Source organism: Tenrec ecaudatus, chromosome 1 (genome assembly GCF_050624435.1).
Source record: "Tenrec ecaudatus isolate mTenEca1 chromosome 1, mTenEca1.hap1, whole genome shotgun sequence".
In the NCBI taxonomy this organism is placed as follows: domain Eukaryota; kingdom Metazoa; phylum Chordata; class Mammalia; order Afrosoricida; family Tenrecidae; genus Tenrec; species Tenrec ecaudatus.
In genome coordinates, this window is record NC_134530.1 from 129,552,034 (window position 1) to 129,572,948 (window position 20,915).

At 36.6% G+C, this 20,915-nt stretch overlaps 1 protein-coding gene across 4 annotated transcripts in view; it reads left to right on the forward strand.

Moving 5' to 3' along the window:
- The window catches only part of PTBP2 (polypyrimidine tract binding protein 2), a 71,951-nt gene that overhangs the window by 14,127 nt on the left and 36,909 nt on the right, over positions 1-20,915 (forward strand). For all 4 annotated transcript variants that reach the window (XM_075558698.1, XM_075558689.1, XM_075558715.1 and 1 more), the window contains exon 3: positions 11,762-11,837. In XM_075558698.1, the coding sequence (XP_075414813.1) occupies positions 11,762-11,837 (76 nt within the window). The remainder of the gene's footprint in view (positions 1-11,761; positions 11,838-20,915) is intronic.

Below are 20,915 nucleotides of genomic sequence, written 5' to 3' on the forward strand. Positions count from 1 at the left end.
TGTCTAGATCTCTATAAATGCCCTTTGCCTCGTAGCTCTTCCCTTTATTTCCCTTGACTTTCCTCCTGTCCCACTATCATGCTCCGTCCCCACCTGGGTTACTGCTATACCTCTTCATTACCTTACCCTTGATTATTCCCTACCAGGTCTGTCATTCCCACCTCACCACCAATTTGGATCCCATGTTGTTCCCTTGTCCCTGGATTTGTTAACACCATTTCCTTAGCCCCCACCTCCTCCTATCCCATGTCCCCCCAGAACTGTCGGTCCCGTTGTTTTTCCTCCAGATAGTTCATCCAGCCTATCTTATTTACCTGTGGAGATAATAACATGCATAGAAATAAGACAGAGCAAAACCAAGCAACAGTATACAACAAAAAACCAACAACAAACCACTGACAGAACAAAACAAAACACATCAAGAAAGAAAAGCTTGTAGTTAGTTCAAGGATTGTTTGTTGACCTTTAGGAGTGTTTTCCAGTCTAGTCTTTAACTTCAATTTTTGTGGGAGGTTTTTTAATCTCAGAATTTCTTATTCTAATTTGGTGTCTTGTATATGGTTTTGTGGATTTTTGTTGAGAAATTCTTCTAGGGCCTCAGTACACGTGGACTTTATTTTTTGTGTGAGGTGTGAGGTAAAGGCTTGTATTTTTCTCTTATGAATAACAAATTGGTTACCAATAAACTGAATAATTCATCTTTTCCCCACTGAGCTACAGTATTAGCTTTGTCAGGCTTTATATCTGTTAAGGCTTCCTTACTATTTCATTGTCTATTTTGATATCAGTACCACATTTTCTTGATTACAATAGCATCAAAATATGTCCTGAAATCTTGTAGAATGTGTTTTGTAAATTTGTTCATTAAAATTATTTTGGCATTTTTATTTTGTATTTTAAAGTCACTTGGCTATGTTCCATGATTACGTTTTGAGTTTTTGATTCTAATTGCATTGATTTATAAGTTATTTATAAGTTAATTGAGTATCATTATATTTGCATATTTAATAAAATGACACTGTTTGAGCTCAGAGGCAGAGAACTGTAACATTCCTTTGATGAATTTCCTTTTATTCTCCATAATATTTTCTCTAATTATGAAGACATGTTTAATGCAGAAAGGCAAAAAGTAAAATAAATTAATCGCTAGTAATCCCCCCACCAAAGCTAATCATCCTTGTTTGTACGTCCCATACTTGCTTCTGTGAAAGAGAAGGATTTTAAACAGCTTATGTGGTTTTGATTTGATGGCAGTGTTTTATGTGTAATTCCCCATGCCTTTTGAAGAGTATTCTAGAGGTGAGAAACAGTGTGATGCTTTGATAAATAGTTACATATCTCACAAGGCTATTGGTTTATTCAGTTATGTATGGAACTTTTATGGAAAAGTGTTTTTATTGAGCATTTCAAATTTCCCAGAATTATATAACATTTAAAGTTTTTGCTTTTATTACTAATACTGGAAAGTTTGTTTTCTCCCATTTATTGATTTGTTTTGCCAGAGGTTTATTTTTTTAGTGCTTTCATAGCACCAGCTTTTGTATTTCTAAGTATTTTCTAATTCACAAGTTTCTGCTTTTCTTTTTCTTTTTCTGTCTAACATTGAATTTATCTTACCAGTTTTTGTTCAATTTAAGTTACGTTGTAAATCATTTCTTTTCTTGAAAAATTAATGCAACAATTATTGTTCTTTTGGCATTAAAAGATCTCTTATGTATTTAACTTCATTATAAACATTTCAAAATACACAATGGTGAAGAAAACGATGTAATCACTTCTCTTTTTTTCTTTTTGGAGTTACTATTGTGGATCTGAGATCATTTTAAAGCATCCCCAAATACTTCAGTCTACACCTGTAACACAAAAGCTCCTTTTCTGGAAGCTAGCATTTTGATAGCAATGTTATACCTAATAAAATAAAAATAATTTTTAATCTAATCTAATCAATTTTTAGTTGTGCTCAACAGTCCCCCGTTGCTTGCAAAATAACTTTCACCTCTTTATTCTTTGATTCATGAACCAGTCAAAGGCTACATACTTGGTTTATTTCTCTTGATCTCTTACATTTTAACACCTGTTCTTCCTATTTTTTTGTTAGAGAAACATTCTAGATTTGGCTTCCTGTGTGTCTGTGTTATCAGTTCATATTCCTCAGTAAATTTATAGGGGAGGCTTGATCAGATGCAGGTTTATTTTTACCAACATTATTTTGTAAATATGTTGTTCAGTTCCTCTCCTATAATATCTAATTCCCCCTTTGTGAAGTTAACATTTATTAGTTGATTCAGGTTTTGGCCTCATGCATCCGTTAGATACGTCCAATGCTTCGTCGTCCTTTTATTTAATGGATTTTTGTAGCTGTTGCATCTTTATTAGCTATTGCAAAAGTGATGATAGTAAACAGATGCATACACTTAAACCCAGTGCTCACAGAAAACGAACACACCACACCGAGAGGGTTGCACGATTGTTGGAGGAGTGAGAGCAGACCTCCCCCAAACTTGAAAAGTACATCAGTTACTTGTAGAGAAGAATGAGATTATATTAGTTGGAATTCTTCTATTAGGATTTTTAACAACTATTTGGTCTCACTGTGCTTAAGCACGCTAGCTATCTTATTCGTGTTGTAGCATATGTCAGAACTTCTTGAGTAAAAGCCATTATCCGAATACACCAAATGTTGTTTATTTACCCAGTGGACATTAGGTGTTTACCTTTTGGCTGTTGGTAATCATGATGCATCAAACGTTGAAATATAATTGTTAGTACAATTGTTTATGGTAGTCCTATTGTCTTTAGGTGCCATCACATAATTTCAGATATGCAGTGACTTTATATACAACAGAGTGAAACACTCTGGTCCTGCGCCATCCTCACAATTGGTTTTCGGTTTGAGCTGATTATTGCAGCTACTGTGTCAGTCCATCTGGCTGAAGACCTTTCAATTTTTCACTGCCCCTCTACTTACCCAGTTATACTGGTATATACCTAGGAGTGGAAATACGATTCATTAATTCGGTGTGTGACTTTATGAGAAATCCCCATACTGTTTAATACAGTAGATATACCATTTTACATTTCTATTAGCATTGGGTTAGGATTCCAATTTGTCCACATTCTTACCAACTCTTATATTTTGTTTTTTAAGATATTAGCTGTCCTAATGGGTTTGAAGCATTATTTCTTGTGGTTTGCTTTTTCTTAATATTTAATGTCAGGCGAGACTGAAACTTGTGTGTGTTCATAGAGTAGCTAAAGCAAATGGAAGAAGTGATGAAGTTAAAGAGCTGAATGGAAAATTTCACAGGGCAGCTCAAAAAGACAAGTGTAATGAAATGTGCAAAGATCTAGAGTTAGAAAACCAAAAAGGAAGAACACGCTCAGCATATCTTAAACTGAGAGAACTTGAGAAAAAATTCAAGTCTTGAGTTGCAATATTGAAAGCTGCTCTGGGCAAAATATTGACTAACAAAGGAAGCATCAAAAGTAAATAAAAAACACTCAGACTCACTATACCAAGCAGAAGTAGTTGACATTTTCCCATTTCAGGATGTAGGTTATAACCAAGAATCAATGGTACTGGAGGAAGAAGTCCAAGCTGCATTGAAAGCATTAGCTAAAAAAAGGGTTCCAAATATTGATTGAATACCAATTGAAATGTTTAAACAGCTGATGGAGCACTGGAAGCATTCATTCATTGACCTATGTCAGGAAACTTGGAAGTTGGCTATTTGGCCAGTTGACTGGAAGATATACATATCTATACCCTTTCCAAATTATGTTATCAAATTATAGATCATTGATCTCACATGCAAGTGATTTGGGCTGAATATTGTCCAACAATGGTTGTAGCAGTACTTTTGAGAAGGAGCTGCTGGAGGTTCAGAAGAGAACATGGAAAAGGGATAATCATTCCTGGTGTCAGGTGGACCTTGACTGAAAGAGAATTCCAGAAAGATGCTTACTTGTGCTTTATTGATTATGCCAAGGCATTTGAGTATGTGGATCATAACAAGCTGGATAGTCTTGAGAAGAAAGGTACTTCCAGAACTTTTCAGTGTACTCATGCTGAAACGTACACATGGATCAAGAGGGAGTTGTTGGAACAGAAAAAGAGAATAAATACTACATGGTTTAAAATCAGGGCAGATATTTGATGGGATTAAATCCTGTTACCATACTCAGTCGGTAGCCAGAGCAAATCACAAGAGAAGCTGGATTATATAAAGAAGAAATTGGCATCAGAAGTGGAGGAAGACTTATTAACAACCTGTGATTTTCAGATGACACACCCTTGTGCTTGCTGAAAGTGAGGAGGACTTGAAGCACTTGCTGCTGAAGAGCAAGGATTGCAGCCGTCATTGTGGATTATGACAATGTCAAGAAGACCAAATTCTTTACCACTGAGCCAATAGGTAACATGATAATGGAGAAAAGATTGAAATTGTCCAGGATTTTGTCCTGCTTGGATCCACAATCAGTGCTCATGAACGCAGCATTCAAGAGGTCAAAAGACACATTGCATTGGCTAAATCTGCACAAGACCTTTTTAAAGTGTTGAAAAGTAAGGATCTATAATGATCCCTATTTCCTAGTCTTCAGTTAGTTGAAAGTGTTTCAGAAGGATTGAGTGAATAAATAGAATTCTCCAGTGACACTGTCTTTTCTAGGACATTTTTTATTGAGAGGGATTGAACAACAAAGCTAATCTATTGAATTGTTCAAACTTGTTTGAAATTTTCTTTTTTTTTTCTTAAGTCAATTTAAATAGTGTATACTATATATACTCAAATATAAGCTGACCCAAGTATAAGCTGAGGTACCTGTTACCTGGGAAACCAGAAAAAAACTGATTGACTCGAGTATAAGCCTAGGGTGGAAATTGCAGAAGCTATTGGTGAGTTTAAATAATTAAAACAAATGAAAATAAAATTACTAAAAATTGAGACATCAGTGGGGTAATGTATTTAAATATTTATTTTAAATAAAAGGACAAGTCATTTAACATTAGTAAACCAGCACAGTAAGTGGAAAATAGGTTCAACAAAAATAATAAGGTATCAACAATGATACCTTAAAAGTACTATTCCCTGAGCTCAATCAGCAACCAAGCTAAAATGTAAAGAGTTAAAATCCTTCAAAACTGGATTCCTCATCATCATCCATATCCCAATGCAGAGCTTCAGCTGGTGTGAGGTCATCATAGACGCTGTCCTCACTGAGATTGCCATCATCACTGCTGTCATTTTCATACAAAGCGCAGTCTTCACTGCCATCCATAGCATTACTAAGACTACATTTCTGGAAGGCACGTCGCACCATGTCTTCTGGAATGTCTTCCCATGCATCTCAAACCCACTTTGCTATTAACTCTATGTCAGGCTTCATGAGATTTCCTCTATCTGTTAGTTGGGCTTGACCAGATGACATCCATTCATGCCACATCCTTCACACACGGTCTTTAAAAGACTTATTCAAAGATACATGTCATAGGATGGCTCTGATTGGTTAGATGTGAGTAAACAAACATTCAAAGCCCTGCAGTATCAGCGGGGCTTTGAATAAACAGCAGAGAAAGACAATCATCTACAAGAGCAAGATAACAGGCGCTCACCTGGGGGGTGGCGGGGCAGGAGCAGCAAGATGTTAAACCTCCCTGGGGTACCACTGACTCTTGTGTAAGCTGAACCCCAGTTTTTCAGCACATTTTTTGTGCTGTAAAACTCCGCTTATACACGAGTATATACGGTAGGTATCTTAGGAATGTGCTTATTTATTGAGTCTGTCTGGTTTGATAGTAGAATTGTTGATCATATTTTATTTACATTTTTTAATTTTGTGGGGTCAGTAGTAATATTTGTACTTCACAATTTTAGTTTTGGATTTTTATTTTAGCATATGCATGCACGTGTGCACATACAGAATGGATGTTGATTATCTTTTCATTTTACATATTGTTAATTTTAAATCAATTTTTAGCTTAGCTTCTCAAGTCCCCGCATCATTGGTGAGAAGTTAACCCTTTCGCTGTCTTAGAGATTGCTTTTAAGCTCCCATGCATACTCTTCCTAGTTTACCCTTCCTTTGAACGTCTTCCATCTAAACCGTTGGAAATCTTTTAAGTTTCCGAGATATATTTTTATACTTTATGATTACTTTGGAGTAGAATTTATTATCAGTGTGTTTTTTATGGTTAGTTTGCTGTCTTTGTTTTAGAACTCATTACTTATCCCCAGTCTTAAAGATATTTTCTTTTTAAACCTTTTAATTTGCCTTCAAGTTTGTAACTAATTCATCAGAAAATTATTTCTTGTGTGAATTTTATTTGGTATGGATCCACTTTTAGTTCTTTGCGCTTTAAGGGATTACCAATTAAATTAAAGTTGGCAGTGCCATTTCTTTTATATTATAGATGGTTGCATCTTAGAGAAAAAGCTAGGCTTTTGTAACAAGTTTATAGAGACATAAAATGGGCTAGAATATTTCTCTTATTAAAAAAAATACTCGTTAGTCTAGGTCTCTAGGAGAATGCTTCATGTGGTTATTCATTGGGTAAACTTTATCTTACTGCTTCAGCATTCCCCAAACTTTTTCAATTATCCACATGCTGCAAAGTTTGTAGTTAAAAACCATCAGGTGCGAATTGCAAGAAAGATGAGGCTGTCTGCTCACTATAAAGATTTATAGCTGGAGTGAGGGAAGTCCAGCCCAGCCCACAGACTGGGTAAGGCCAGAGAAATCATCAGTACCAGCTAACATAACTTGCTTCACCAAAGAAAAACAGTTTCTAGCCATTACATTGCTGATGAGTTCATGAAATATTTGACCACATGTAGCAGACGGCTTTCTATGGCCCTTTACTGATGTTAAAAATATCCAAGTGGCCCTTGACAGGTAAAGGGTTTTCACCTTTGATGTACAACCTTAGTTAGGGTTCAGATGTGTTAGTACTGACTCCATGGCAGCGCGCCTGGTTTTGATTTTGGTATGGTAGAATGCTTGCTTTGCTTTTGTGCAAAGTAAATTGATCTCAGTTATTTGAACAGAGACCAATATATGCATTTAGCAATTATTAGTAATAATGACTAGCACTAATTTGCTCATCTGGAAAAAAGTGTAGCTCCTTTTTTTGGTTGAACTCTATTATAAAAACATTACTTTTGCATCGTTGCTACATCACACCCTGACTGTCTCGTCTCCTCCCCAAGACCCTTCTGTAAGGGGATGTCCAGTGGCCTACAAATGGGCTTTGGGTCTCCACTCTGCACTTCCCCGCTCATCCACTATGGTAAGATTTTTTGTTCTGGTGATGCCCGATACCTGACCCCTTGACACCTTGTGATCACACAGGCGGTGTGCTTCTTCCATGTGGGCTTTGTTGTTTCTGAGCTAGATGGCCGCTTGTTTACTTTCAAGCCTTTAAGAACCCAGATGCTATCTCTTGATAGCCGGGCACCATCAGCTTTCTGTGTCACATTTGCTTATGCACCCAGTTGTCTTCAGCGGTCCTATCAGGGAGGTGAGCACACAATGATATTAATTTTTTGTTCTTTGATGCCTGATAACTGATCCCTTGGGCACCTTGTGGTGACACAGGCTGGTGTACTTCTTCCATGTGGACTTTGTTGTTTCTGAGCCAGATGGCCGCTTGTTTACCTTCAAGTGTTTAAGACCCCAGACGCTATGTCTTTTGATAGCTGGGCACCATCAACTTTCTTCATCACATTTGGTTGTTCACCCTCTTTGTCTTCAGCAGTTGTGTCAGGAAGGTAAGCATCATAGAGTGCCAATTTAATAGAAGAAAGTATTCTTGCATGGAGGAAGTACTTGAGTGGAGGCCCAATGTCCTTCTACTACCTTAATATTAAACCTATAAATGTAGGCACATAGATCTATTTCCCCATCCTCATATATAAATATATTTGCATATGTGCATGTCTTTATCTAGAACTCTATAAATGCCCTTTGCCTTCCAGCTCTTTCCTCTATTTCCTTGGACTTTCCTCCTGTCCCACTATCATGCTCAGTCCCACCAGGGTTTCAGAAATTCCTCTTAGTTATATTACCCATGATCATGCCCAACCAGGCCTCCCATACCCTCCTCACCACCGATTTGGATCGCTTGTTCCCTTGTCCCTGGGTTTATTAACACCACTACCTTTCCCCCCACCTCCCCCTCTCCCATGTTCCCAATGAACTGAACTGAACTATTGATCCCATTGTTTTTTCCTCCAATTGTTCATCCGGCCTGTCTATTAGACCAGCGGAGACAATAACATTCACAAAAACAAGACAGAGCACAACCAAGCAACAATATACAACAAAACAACAACAAACCAATGACAAAAACAAAACAAAAAAGAAAAGCTTGCAACGATGAAAAATACAATTTTCCTCGAGTTCCTAAATGCTCCCCGCCTCCTCCCGGTCATGATCCAAATCCTACTTTGCAAGCCTGACTAGACCAGAGGATGTACACTGGTACAGATGGGAATTGGAAACACAGTTAAACACAGTGATCCCCTCAGGACCAGTGATGTGAGTGGCGACACTGGGAGGGCATAGGAAAGGTGGGTTGGCAAGGGGGAATCAATTTCAAGGATCTACATGTGACCTCCCTAGTGGACATACAACAGAAAAGTGGGGGAAGTGAGACATGAGACAGAACAAGATATGACAAAATAATAATTTATAAATTATCAAGGGTTCATGAGGGGGAGTGGGGAGTCGGGAGGGAGAGGAAAAAATGAGGACCTGATGCCAGGGGCTGAGGTAGAGAGCAAATGTTTTGCGAATGATGAGGGGAACAAATGTACACATGTGCTTTACACAACTGATGTATGTATGGATTGTGATAGGAGTTGTATGAGGCCCTAATTAAAAAAAAATTACTGAGGTGGGCCATTTTGCCTTACAGTGTACTTTATATGACCAGAAGTATTACTATTAGGCTCTGGTTTATACAGTATGGTTTTTCTCCAAACCAAACATAATTAAACCTGTCTTTGGAACCAGTGGTGGATGGGTGCAGACAAGTTTTGTCAGTACTACATTTCTCTTAGTTTTATTAGGATGCCTTTAAACAAAGGGTCCAATTAAAGCAGTGACTTTTTAAAGATCTGCTGGAGTCCGTAAAGTTAAATTCAACGGAAGAATGACAGCACACAAGGTTATGGAAACTGCTTGTTGAATATACATTAGAGCAGTCTCCATAGATTTTTCTCAGAGCATAGGATGATCTTGGGAGCTTATTATGTAAACAATTTTAACAAAATAGAAAATTGTAGTGGTGAGAAAAAGGCCAAGAAAGTTGAGCTGAGGAATCTCATTTTTATTTATATCACTACAATGTACCTGCTCATTCTGAAGGTGTATTAAAGGGGTGTCCTAAGAAAATGTTGGGAAGTCTTACCCCATCTACCATAACCTGATCTTGCCTAATTCTTCGTCTTGTTTCCAGTACTCACCATTTAAAAACATGAGGATGTCCACACTGCTTTTTTGATCTGCTGTAAATGGGAGATTGCAGAAGTCTTCGGGGAAGGGTTAGAGAGACGAAAATACTGACTTCAGAAAGGCCTGACCTAGATTGAGGATATGTTGAGAAAAGAGCTTCCTATTTTGATATTCTTGAGTCATGAGTCTGTGATTTTATAGTAATAATTTCTGATTTATTCTCGTATTAGTGCATGTAATCATAAAGCCTCTGACTTAGATGTTATCTGTTTTTACAATTGAGGAAAATAAGGAAATCAATAAAGTTACATAAATAAGAATTGTGGAAGTTGGCCTTCAGAGTTCTTTTTCTTAACAGATTATTGAATAATTATGGAATCTATTGAACCAATTAGGTTGTTTTGCCAAGTACCCTTAAGTGGGTTTCAACCTATAACTACCCTATATACAACAGAAGTAAACATTCCCTGTGTCACCCTGACCATCCTTATGATTGTTTCAACCCATTGTTGGAGGTACTGTGTCAGACCATCTCCTTCATGGGAGTCCTCTTTTTCACACCTTTTATTTTACCTAGCATGATGTTCCTCGCCAGAGATTGGTCTCTCCAAATCCACCATCCATAATTCTAAGGAGTATTCTACTTACTATACTTTTTCCAAGACAGATTTTTGTTTTGGCAGTTTATAGTACTTTCAGGATTCTTTGCTGACATTGTAATTCAAACGCATCAATTCTTTTGTGACCTTCCTTTCACTTGCATATGAGGCAATTGAAGATATTATGACATGGATCAGGAAGTGGTATACTGTCCAAACCAAACTTATTGTCATTGAGTCACTGCTGACTGGGAGGTCACCCCCTGAGGGCTTCCAAGATGACTGACTTTTTAGGAGACTAGAAAGCCCAGTAGTTTTGAACTGCAGACTAATGGATTTATAACCCAACATGGAAGCACTGCAAAGGGCTCCTGTGTGGTAAACTGTAGTCCTTCTTAAATGTCAGAAAAGTTTCTTAAAACTCCAACACCAGAGTTTCTTCATTATGTCTGAAATGGCTTGAAACAAATCCATAGCTAACAAATTCCTAGTTCTAATGCTAATGACTAAAGCTAAGGGTCACACTTAGAGACGTCATCATTTAGAGCCACCATGAGTTGAAATTGACTTTGTGGCAGTTTAGGTTTTTTTTATTTATACTATTCCTTGATAAGTCAGATTTTATTCCTTGATAAGTCAGATTTTATGTAATTATAATATTGTATGGTTTGATATGCTTATTTTTCTTATATTTCTTGAGGTCTTAATACTAATGAGCGGAGAGCTTTTAAAATGTTTTTAAGAAGTGGTTTTCTATTTGTTTCAAATATATATAAATATTTTGTAATACAACTCATTAGTGAAGCATTATTTCAAATTAGCGGATAGTTTATGGTTAATTTGGATCGGGAGGGACTATGAAATGCTTTCACATCTTTTGATATATTTTTTCATGGTTACATACTTTATGTATTGGTTGGTTGAATACTTGATAGTTTATGGTTAGTTTGGATCGGGAGGGACTATGAAATGCTTTCACATCTTTTGATATTCATGCTTTATACACTATTTCTATGTATTGATTGGTTGAATACTTGCTTAGTCAATATTATTCTCTGGCTATTTTTAATACTAGTGTCTACCTATGTAAATGAACACATAGTTTGAAATAGTCAAAAGAGTACTAGCTGCTTTGAATAGCTAGTTTTCAACACATAATGGTTTCTAATCATATTCTCTGCAGTTCGAGACGTGAGTAGGAATTCTTTATATTGACAAGTGTCTCAGTTTGTAGACTTTGCTTTCAGTGTTCTAGCCACAGAACTGTATGTACACTTAACTGTTTAATTTTTAAAATGATGATGACCCATCCACCGGTATAAAGTTCACATTTTCTAAAACTCAAATAGTATATATAATAAAAGCATGGAAGATTCATAGCACATCTCCTGCTTTATTTATTAGTTTGTTTATGTAGCTTTTCAACGCTTTTGATTATAAAACTGAATCATTTAAAACATTTCCTATATTGAAATTTGAGTTAGTTTTGACATTTTTAGTTTTATGGAATAGAATGAAGGAAAATTAGAGGGATGAAATTAATTTTTGTTTTAAATTTGTTCTTAGACTAGAAATTTTTCCCCAATAGTGTAATATTTGACATACTTTTCAGTTAGTATTAGAAAAGTTACAGCTAGGGGACAGGCTTTTAGAATAATGTTTCAAAATGAAAGCGGTCTTATGCTCATTTGTTGCTGTTTTTGTAGAGAGGATCTGACGAACTACTCTCAGGAGGTGTTCTCAGTAGTCCAAACTCTAACATGAGCAGCATGGTAGTTACAGGTAAGTGTTGTTCTCTTCTCTGTCTTTATTTGCCCTTTTATGGGACAAATGTTAAAGCAGATTCAGTGCTATATGCTGAAATGTTTTAAACTCTACTATCTGTATATGTATGCCAAGTTAAAAATCAAAAGTAAAGTTGATGTCTTTTTGTGGTCAAGTAACTGCTTGCTTTTTTAAAACCACAGAAATAATTATTTTTCTGTCAAGTCATGAGCCCCCTCACCACTTCCTTTATACTTTTGGTTTGGTTTTGTGTGTTTCATGGCGTTTTTGACTTACAGTATTCTCTAGCCTATTTGGCCCAAAGCACAAACTATAATCTACAACCAAATGATTGAACTTCACAGTTCCTTTCTTCCTGTGTGTGTAACTTTTCTCTTTTCTATAACAATATTTAAATGATTTGCGTGGCATCCTTATAATCTTGGGAATTTACTACTAGCTATTTAATCTGTAAGGTTAAATAAGCATCTTTGGCTGTTTGTAATGTCTGTTTAAGCTTAAAAAACAGACACATTTAGATCATAGTTTTATGACTGGTAGGCCCAATTTTGTATCTGTTTATTACTATTATGATTATTGAATGTTTATGCTTCCCATTATTTCCCTGCAACCAAAATTGTTGTGTATGCGCTAACACACACACTCTACCTCTTCTTAAATTAGTTGCTTGAGGAATTAATTATATCAGGCGTGAAAAGAATTGTAAAAGACTAGATAGAAGGTGTGGAGACTTTTAGAAGTCATTACGTGTATATATAAACATAGGCACACACATACACTTTCTTGACAGTTCAATTAACTAAAAGTAATAATGAAATGCTTACCAAATATATTGGTAATGATATGCTTCATATGGGAAGATGAATCTGTCAGCACATCATTATAGACTTTACAGTGCCTTGATTACAAAGCAAAGTAGGCACTGTTGTACAATGTACCAAATAATTAAATAGATTCAAGTGTTTGTAAATCTGCTGTATAACTGTTATTTTTCTTTCACTTAGTATGTACCCCAAACCAAACCCACTGCATTTGAGTTGATTCCAATTTATTACAACCTTATAGGGCAGAGTAGAACTGCTCCTTAGGGTTTCGGGGACTGCACATCTTTAATGGAGCAGACAGCCTCATCTTCCTCCTGTGGGACAGCTGGAGGATTTGAACCTCTGGACTTTGGTTAATATTCCAGTACCTAAACCCACTCTGTCACTAGGGTTTGAAATGTAAGGAAGGCCATGACTAGTATCAGTCTTAACTTTTCTTTCCCCTCACCCCCCAAAAATAAATAAGTAAAACTGAAAGAGAATAAAACGTATGAAGCAACTCGACAATTGATGGGTAAACAATGCAAGGCTATGTTTATTGAAAGACGAGAAACACATGCAGTAAATCCCATGACCATTCCAACTTTCTGCCCTAGAGTGTTTTATTGCTGTGGCTCAGAGAAGTAGACCCCTGGAGACCACACAGATCTCAGAGAGCTGTAAAGCCTCTTTGAGAAAGCAAGGTTGTTCTAACAGCTCAATTTTTGGAGGGAAATTGGTGTGTTCCTAAGCATAGGACGGTATCGAATTGGTATGAGGATTTGTGCCACTCAGTGCTTTGTATAACACCTGGGTGTACATATATAGGCTCTGATTTTACAAGGTCTGTCAGAAATTGCTCACTTTGGGTCTCAGTGCTAAATGGTTATACCAAAGGGTTTACAAATGTTGAAATTGTAGAAAGCCAGATGGAGATACCTTGAAAAGTACCTCAAACATTTTTCATACTGCATTAAAAGCAGGCCTTATGAGAAAATCGCACCCTATATTTAACATGCCATAAAATCGATGTATGGCCCCCATCCCAGGGGGACGGATAGCAGAAAGGTGGTGAAATGAGACACCAGTCTGTAAAACATGGGGTAGGGGGAAGAATAGAATAATTTATAAATTATCAAGGGGTTATAGGGGAGGGATATATATATGTATAGAATGTGATAAGAGCTTTAAGAGTCCCCAATAAAACAAAAATGAAAGAAAAAGAAAGAGTAAGGTAACAAAATGAAATAGTTTAACTTGACAGGACTTAAAGGATTCACTAAAAATCTGATTCCTTGCCAAAATAAAAATGGAATTCCTTAAGGCAGACAGCATGACAGACTTCATATTATTGTTACCCACAATATCTTGCATATAGTCAAAACTAAAATCATGTGAATTAAGCTGGGAAATAACCCATAAGTTAGAGAATATACCATTAATACAAACATCCTGAAATATAACTTACATGTTGGTCATTGCAGGCAAGGATGACAAATATTTTCAAAGATATAGAGGTAAAGATTGAAATGGTTAGAGAACAAATAGGAAATGTATTAACAAAGGAAGTAAAACAACTATTAAAAAGCACATAGGTATATTCTTAAGGGAAAGGCACAATTTTTGAAATTAAAATTAATTAGCTAGAATTAATAAATTGAAAACAAAAGAAAGACTTTAATAATGGTAGTTTAAAATTATTAAATTTACCTGAGAGAAATAATTATTACAATGGATCTTAAAAAATACATGGAAAAATAGAAGTAAATGATTCTGGAGTTTTCCTACAATTTTATTTTTTTAAGATCCCTTGTTTACAGAGTCCTGGTGATGTAGTATTTACATGTTGGTGTGCAATCCACAGATTGAACAGTTCAAAACTACCCGTGCTCTGTGGGAAAAAGAAAAGGCTTTTTACTCCCATAAAAGGTTACAGTTTGAAACTCACAGGGGCTGTTCTACCTTTCCCTTAGAAGGGCCCCTATGAGTCAGCCTTGACTAGATGGCAGTGAGTTTGCGTTTCATGTTTTGTCTATCTATAGGGAGCCCTGGTGGCATAGTGGTTGTTTGGCTGCTAACCACAAGGTCAGCAGATCGAAACAAGCAGCAGCTCTGAGGGAGGAAGATGAAGCTTTTCACTCTTGTAACATATTACAGTCTTGGAACCCACAGGGGCAGTTCTACTCTGTCTTGTGTCCTTTAAGTAATAATGACCACAAACTGCCAAAGTTAGAAAACAAATACCAACCTAGAGTTTTAAGAATCTTGAGTGAATTCTATGTTGGATAAATGAAATGAATCTAAGCAGGCAATAATAATCAATAGTATAAACTTAACTAATCATAAGTAGCAAATTGAAATTTAGTCAGGAAGAAGATATTTAATAGTACAGAAACACTAGACATTGCTAAAACATGCACACAAAACCAAAAATTATTTTTGAAGCCTTGTAGAATTATATAGATAAAAATTTAAATCTACAGGGAGTAATGAAGACCCCTGGGAATGGGAAATAGGTGCATAAATCAAAAAATATTGTTCTGCTATTATACTTTAGTTTTGCTTGAAAGACTTTGGATAATAACAGACTAGCATGGGATTTATTTTACATGTGTATGTGCACGTACACACGGGGTGGGGGGTGGGAGTGGGCACCAAAATGTCCATGGAAAAATCCCCACTTGGAGCCCTTTCTTGGATGGCAACAATTAATTCAAAGGAAAGATTAAGTAGACTTCTGAAGATGATAGCATTCTTATTTTACCTGAGTGATTCAAAATTAATTTTAATAGGCTGATCGCTAAGGTTACATAGTAAAATCTTTAAAACAGCCTCTTAATTAGACAAAAATCAGTTAAGTGCTGAGTTGCTAACTGAAACCTTGGCTGTGTGAACTCACCCAGTGGCCCCATGGGAGAAAGACCGGGCTGCGTGTTCTTGTGGAAATTTCAGCATAGAAAACCCCTTTGCGCAGGTCTATTCTGCTTCACAGGGTGACAAATCGGCTTACCGGCACCTACCAATAGCAATAAGTCAAAGCCAATAGAGTAAAATAAACTTGACCATCTGGTACTTTGTTTTCAAGAATTAGTATCAAACTATATTAGTCCATTGAGGATTATATTGACTTAAATAGAGACTAGAGAGTCCAGAAATAAACCCACACATATGTGGACAACTGGTTATTAACAAAGGGGCAAGGTATGAATTTGGTGGAGAAAGAATAACCTTTCTATAAATGGTGCACTAGCAATACTAATGGGAACGAAAGGGAGCCCTGGTGGTGTTGTCTCGTAAGTATCGGACTTGTAACCAAAATGTCTGTAGTTCAAACGCAACAGCAACTCTTCAGAGAAAGAACAAACTGTCTGCACCGAGATCTACAGCTTCAGAAAGCCCCTCTAGGGAAGCTATGAATTGGAATGGCCTCAGTGACGGGGTTGGGTAATAAGGCTCTTTAAACGCAAGGGCTGCTGTAGTGGTGGTGCTCTAACGGCCACATCAGCAGTTTGAATTCAACCCGCTGTTCCTAGGGAGAAAGTGGGGCTTGCTACTCATGGAAAAAGTTACTTGTCTTGGAAACTCAAAGGGGCCGGTATATAGGGTCTCTGTAGGTTGCCATCAACTTGATTCATGAGTTTTTGGTTTTATCTAAATGTAAAATTTTAAAAGTTTGGTTTTATCTAAAATCCAATTTGCAAAATTTCTAGAAGAAAATACAGGAGAAAAATTTAGGGATCCTGAAGCTGAGATTTTTAAGATATGCCCCCCCCCCCAAAGTGGACTTTATAAAAAAAATGTCTTATTAGACTTCATGAGAATTTAAAGCTTTGACTTTAAAAAGAGGATGAAAAGACAAGCCATAAAATGGCAGACAATCTTTACAAAACTTAGAGTTGATAAAAGATTCCTGTCCAGAGTCTACACACACACACACACACACACAAAATGCTAATGGAAATATAAAATGGTAGAAGTTCTTTTGAAACCATTTTGGCAGTTTCTTTAAAAGTTTATATATTACTATATGATTCTGATGTTTGTCTTAGGCATTTATTCAAGGAAAATAAAATCATATGTTAACTAAAAAGTAGTTGCAAACACTAACATTGATTTTAACTTATTTTTTATAAACTCAAGCCAGGAGATAACTTAAATGACCATCAACAGCTTCGTGGGTAAACAAATGACTATTTACCAGTAAAGTAGGATGTTACACAGCAATGTAGAGTGAGCTATAAATACATGCAGCGGCAGGACTGAATCGTGAAATAAGCTGTGTGGAAGAAGAGAGACATTAAACACTGCCATCCTGTCAGATTCTGTTGACCATATAGACTTGTGTATAAGCCGAGTTTTTTCCAGCACATTTTAAATGGAGTTTTTGTGGTAAAATTAGGTGCCTCAGCTGATATTTGGGTTGGCTTATACTCGAGTATATACAGTATATCTTACTGCCATCAAGTCTAATCTAATTCATAGCAGCCTTACAGTTCTACAGAGTAGAACTGCCCCTGTGGAGACTTAGCTCTTCATTGGAATAGAAAGCCTCATTTTTTTGCCTGCCGAGCAAATGGCGATTTTGAACTCCTGACTTTGCAGTCAGCAGCCAAATGTAATCATTATGCCTCCAGGGCTCCTTTTATAACTAAAAATTGCAAAAAAAAAATTTAATGAAGGAAAGCAAATTAATGGTCATTTCAAATTTGAATTAGGGGAAGGTAGAGAGAGGAATTGCAGATTGCAATCACCAGGAAAGTTCAGGATCTGTATGTATACTCATAATCATGATGAAGATTTCACAGCTGTTACTATACCAAGAAGAGTAAACAAACCTCCCTGCCATTGAGTCCATGCCAACTCATTGCGACCCTTGAAGAGTCACTGAGTTTCCGGGACTGTAACTCTGCAGTAGTAGAAAGCCATGTCTTTCTCCTGCAAAGTTGCTGGGGATTCACAATGCTAGACATTGTGGTGAGCAGCCCAGTGTGTACCCATTGTGAAAAATTAGGAAATTATACCCCCTAAATATATACAGATTACCCATGTGTATGAATTGTACCTGCAAAAGCAGTTTTGTTTTGTTGTTGAAAAGCCCATATAATAATTAAAATGGGATACTATCATTTATTCCATAACACATTGCAACAGAACCCGGGGGACTAGAAAATAAACACCAAGAAGTAAACCCAATCAAAACCCCAACAGGCTTTGTAAGGCTTTTTCTACTTACTGGTCCATATGTTGTTCAGAACTGTGCAGTTTAATTTCTGTAAATATTTGGTAAGCTGCTATTTCTTACAGTTTTATTTTTAATGTAATTTCTATAATCAGACTAAGTTTTTATCCATTTTAAATTTATTTGACACTAGAGTAGCCAAAACAATTTTGAAGAAGTAAAGAAAAAAGTGGTCACTCGTGCTGTCTTAATTGAAGAATTAAAAAACCTGTAGTAGTCACAGAAGTTTATTGTGAACATCATGACTATCATAGAATAGTCAGAAATAAGCTCACTTTGAAAGTAATGAGTATGAAGATGCATTGGATATTCAGCGTGGAAAACTTTTTTTTCCTGCAAATGTTGCTGGAATACATGTGAAAAATAACAAAAAGAGCCTCAACCCCTACATTAAACCATATATAAAAATGAACTGAGATAAAATGATACTTGTAAACATAAAAACTATTATAGTAAACTATTAGGAAAAATCATGGTCTGAACCTAGGGATGTGAAAAGGTGATACCTCCAAAAAAACGGAGTTCCACTAGGCTGAGCAGAACTTTTGGAATAAACATTTTTCTCACTAGGCGAGCGTCAAGCAACTTGCTCTAAGTAAGTGCACCCAGTGGTGCTGCTGGAGAAGGTTTTCTCTAGTCACGGTGAATTTTTTCCTTGAAAGCTATTTTGAACCTCTATTTTTTGTGATGGCTTGCAGCTGTGAAATTTTGTTTCCTACTCATGGACAAATGCCACAGAAACTCTTGTGATGTTGAACACAGCTTACAAGCACAGCTCTATGGGAAAAACTCAAGTGTATGAGAGGTTTTCTTATTTCCAAAATGGTGAAATGTTGATTGATGACAAACCTCAGTCTGGACTTCTGTCAACTTCCCGGACGGATAAAAATGTCAACTTGTTTGTTCCATCAGGTCATACTGTTAAATCAAGCTTTTTGTTTACAGGTTCTGAGAATACAGCATAATGGTGTGTGACAAAAAAGGCCTGATTTGTGGCAGACAGGGCTGGCTTTATGCCTACGACAGTGCACCTGCTCACACAGCCTTCCTTCTCAGTGCACCTGTTTTTGGCCAAAATTTGCATGCCTCTTTTGCCCCCATCCACCTTACTCACCTGTCCTAGATCCGTGTGACTTCTGTTTATTTCCGCGGATGAAGAGGGACTTGAAAGGACAACGATTTGACAATGTAGAAGAGGTGAAGAAAAAGTGAGGGAGGTGCTCGCTGCTATCCAAACCAGATGAGTTTGAAAAATGTTTCCAAGAAAGGGAACCTCAGATTTGACAAATGTATTAAGTGTAATGGATAATTATTTGAAAGTGATTATTGCTTTGTAAAAAAAATTAAATGCATAGTTTTGGGATGAAAAATCCCATTTTTTGGCCCCATTGTATTGCAGATTCCTCTTAGGAATGACATAAAAATACTAACCATAAGAAAATTCATAATCTCAATTCTATCAAAATAATATATCTAATGACATTGTTTTGAAATGAAACGAAGCATTAACTGGAAGAAAATATTACTGTCAAGGGACCTGTATTTAGAGTATCTAAATAACATCTACAACAGTAATTAAATATAGACAATCCATTTATTTCTTGAATAAGCCAAATAAGGTAGATAAAGTGACAAACAGATGAAAAGGTGCTTTTGTCATCAGTAAGAATGAATTTTAAAATGTCTGATACCGATAAGAACTAGAAACACAGGGAATCCAGGCTGGATGATCCCTTCAGGAACAGTGGTGAGAGTGGCGATACCGAGAGGGTGGAGGGAAGGTGGGGTAGAAAGGGGGAACCGATTACAAGGATCTACATGTGACCTCCTCCCTGGGAGACGGACAACAGAAAAGTGGGTGAAGGGAGATGTCGGACAGTGCAAGATATGACAAAACAATAATTTATAAATTATGAAGGTCTCATGAGGGAGGGGGAGTGAGGAGAGTGGGGAAAAATGAGGAGCTGATGCCAGGGCCTTAGGTAGAGAGCAAATGTTTTTAGAATGGTGATGGCAACGAATGTACAAATGTGCTTTACACAATTGATGTGTGTATGGATTGTGATAAAAGTTGTATGAGCCCATAATAAAATGATTTTTTTTCAAATGGCTGATACCAATTCGCAGCCATGGAAATGGCTAAAGCAGATTGTAATGTCCCATGCAACTGAAACTGTTTTCCATTTCTGGTGAGAGTGTGGTCAAGCATTTGGCAGTTTCTTCGAAGCACACGTAGTTTTCTAGATCTTTGTCTACTGAAAGCATGTGTTCAGTAGAAGACTTATATTGGATGTTTTAAAATTTAATTCACAGTGGCCTTATTGAAAAAACCCCAAATGTTTATCAACAGTTTTAGAAATAAACTGACATTTTCAACTTCAGAAATTCATCAATATGAAAATGAATAAATAGTAGTATAGTATACATAGCACATTGCTTCTCATTCATAACAGAAGAATGGTTACAAACATATGAGGGGATACCCAACAAACCCCGGAATTATATTCCCTGGTTATTTATTTAAAAAAAAAAAAAAAACTAAACAACCCTCTCATCTTCAAAGTACTCTCCATTACACTTAATACATTTGTCAAATCTACGATCCCATTCTTGGAAACATTTTTCAAACTCATCTGTTTGGGTGGCTTAGAGTAGCTCCCTTGTTTTTTTTTCTTCACCTCTTCTACATTGTCAAATCGCTGTCCTTTCATGTCCTCCATTCGTTGAAAGAAGTCACATGGATTTAGGTCAGGTGAGTTAGGTGCATGGGGCAAGATAGGCATGTTATTTTTTTTGTCAAAAACTGGCGCACACAGATGGCTGTGTGAGCAGGTGCATTGTCATGGTGGCAAAACCAGTCCCCTGTATGCCACAAATCTGGCCTTTTTTGTTTCAAACTGTTATGCAATCTTTTCAGAAGCTCTAAATAGAAAGCTTAATTAATAGTCTGACCTGGTAGAACAAACTTAAAATACACTATCCCCCTCATATTAAAGGAAAAAAAGAGCAATGTCTTGATCTTAGATTTCACTG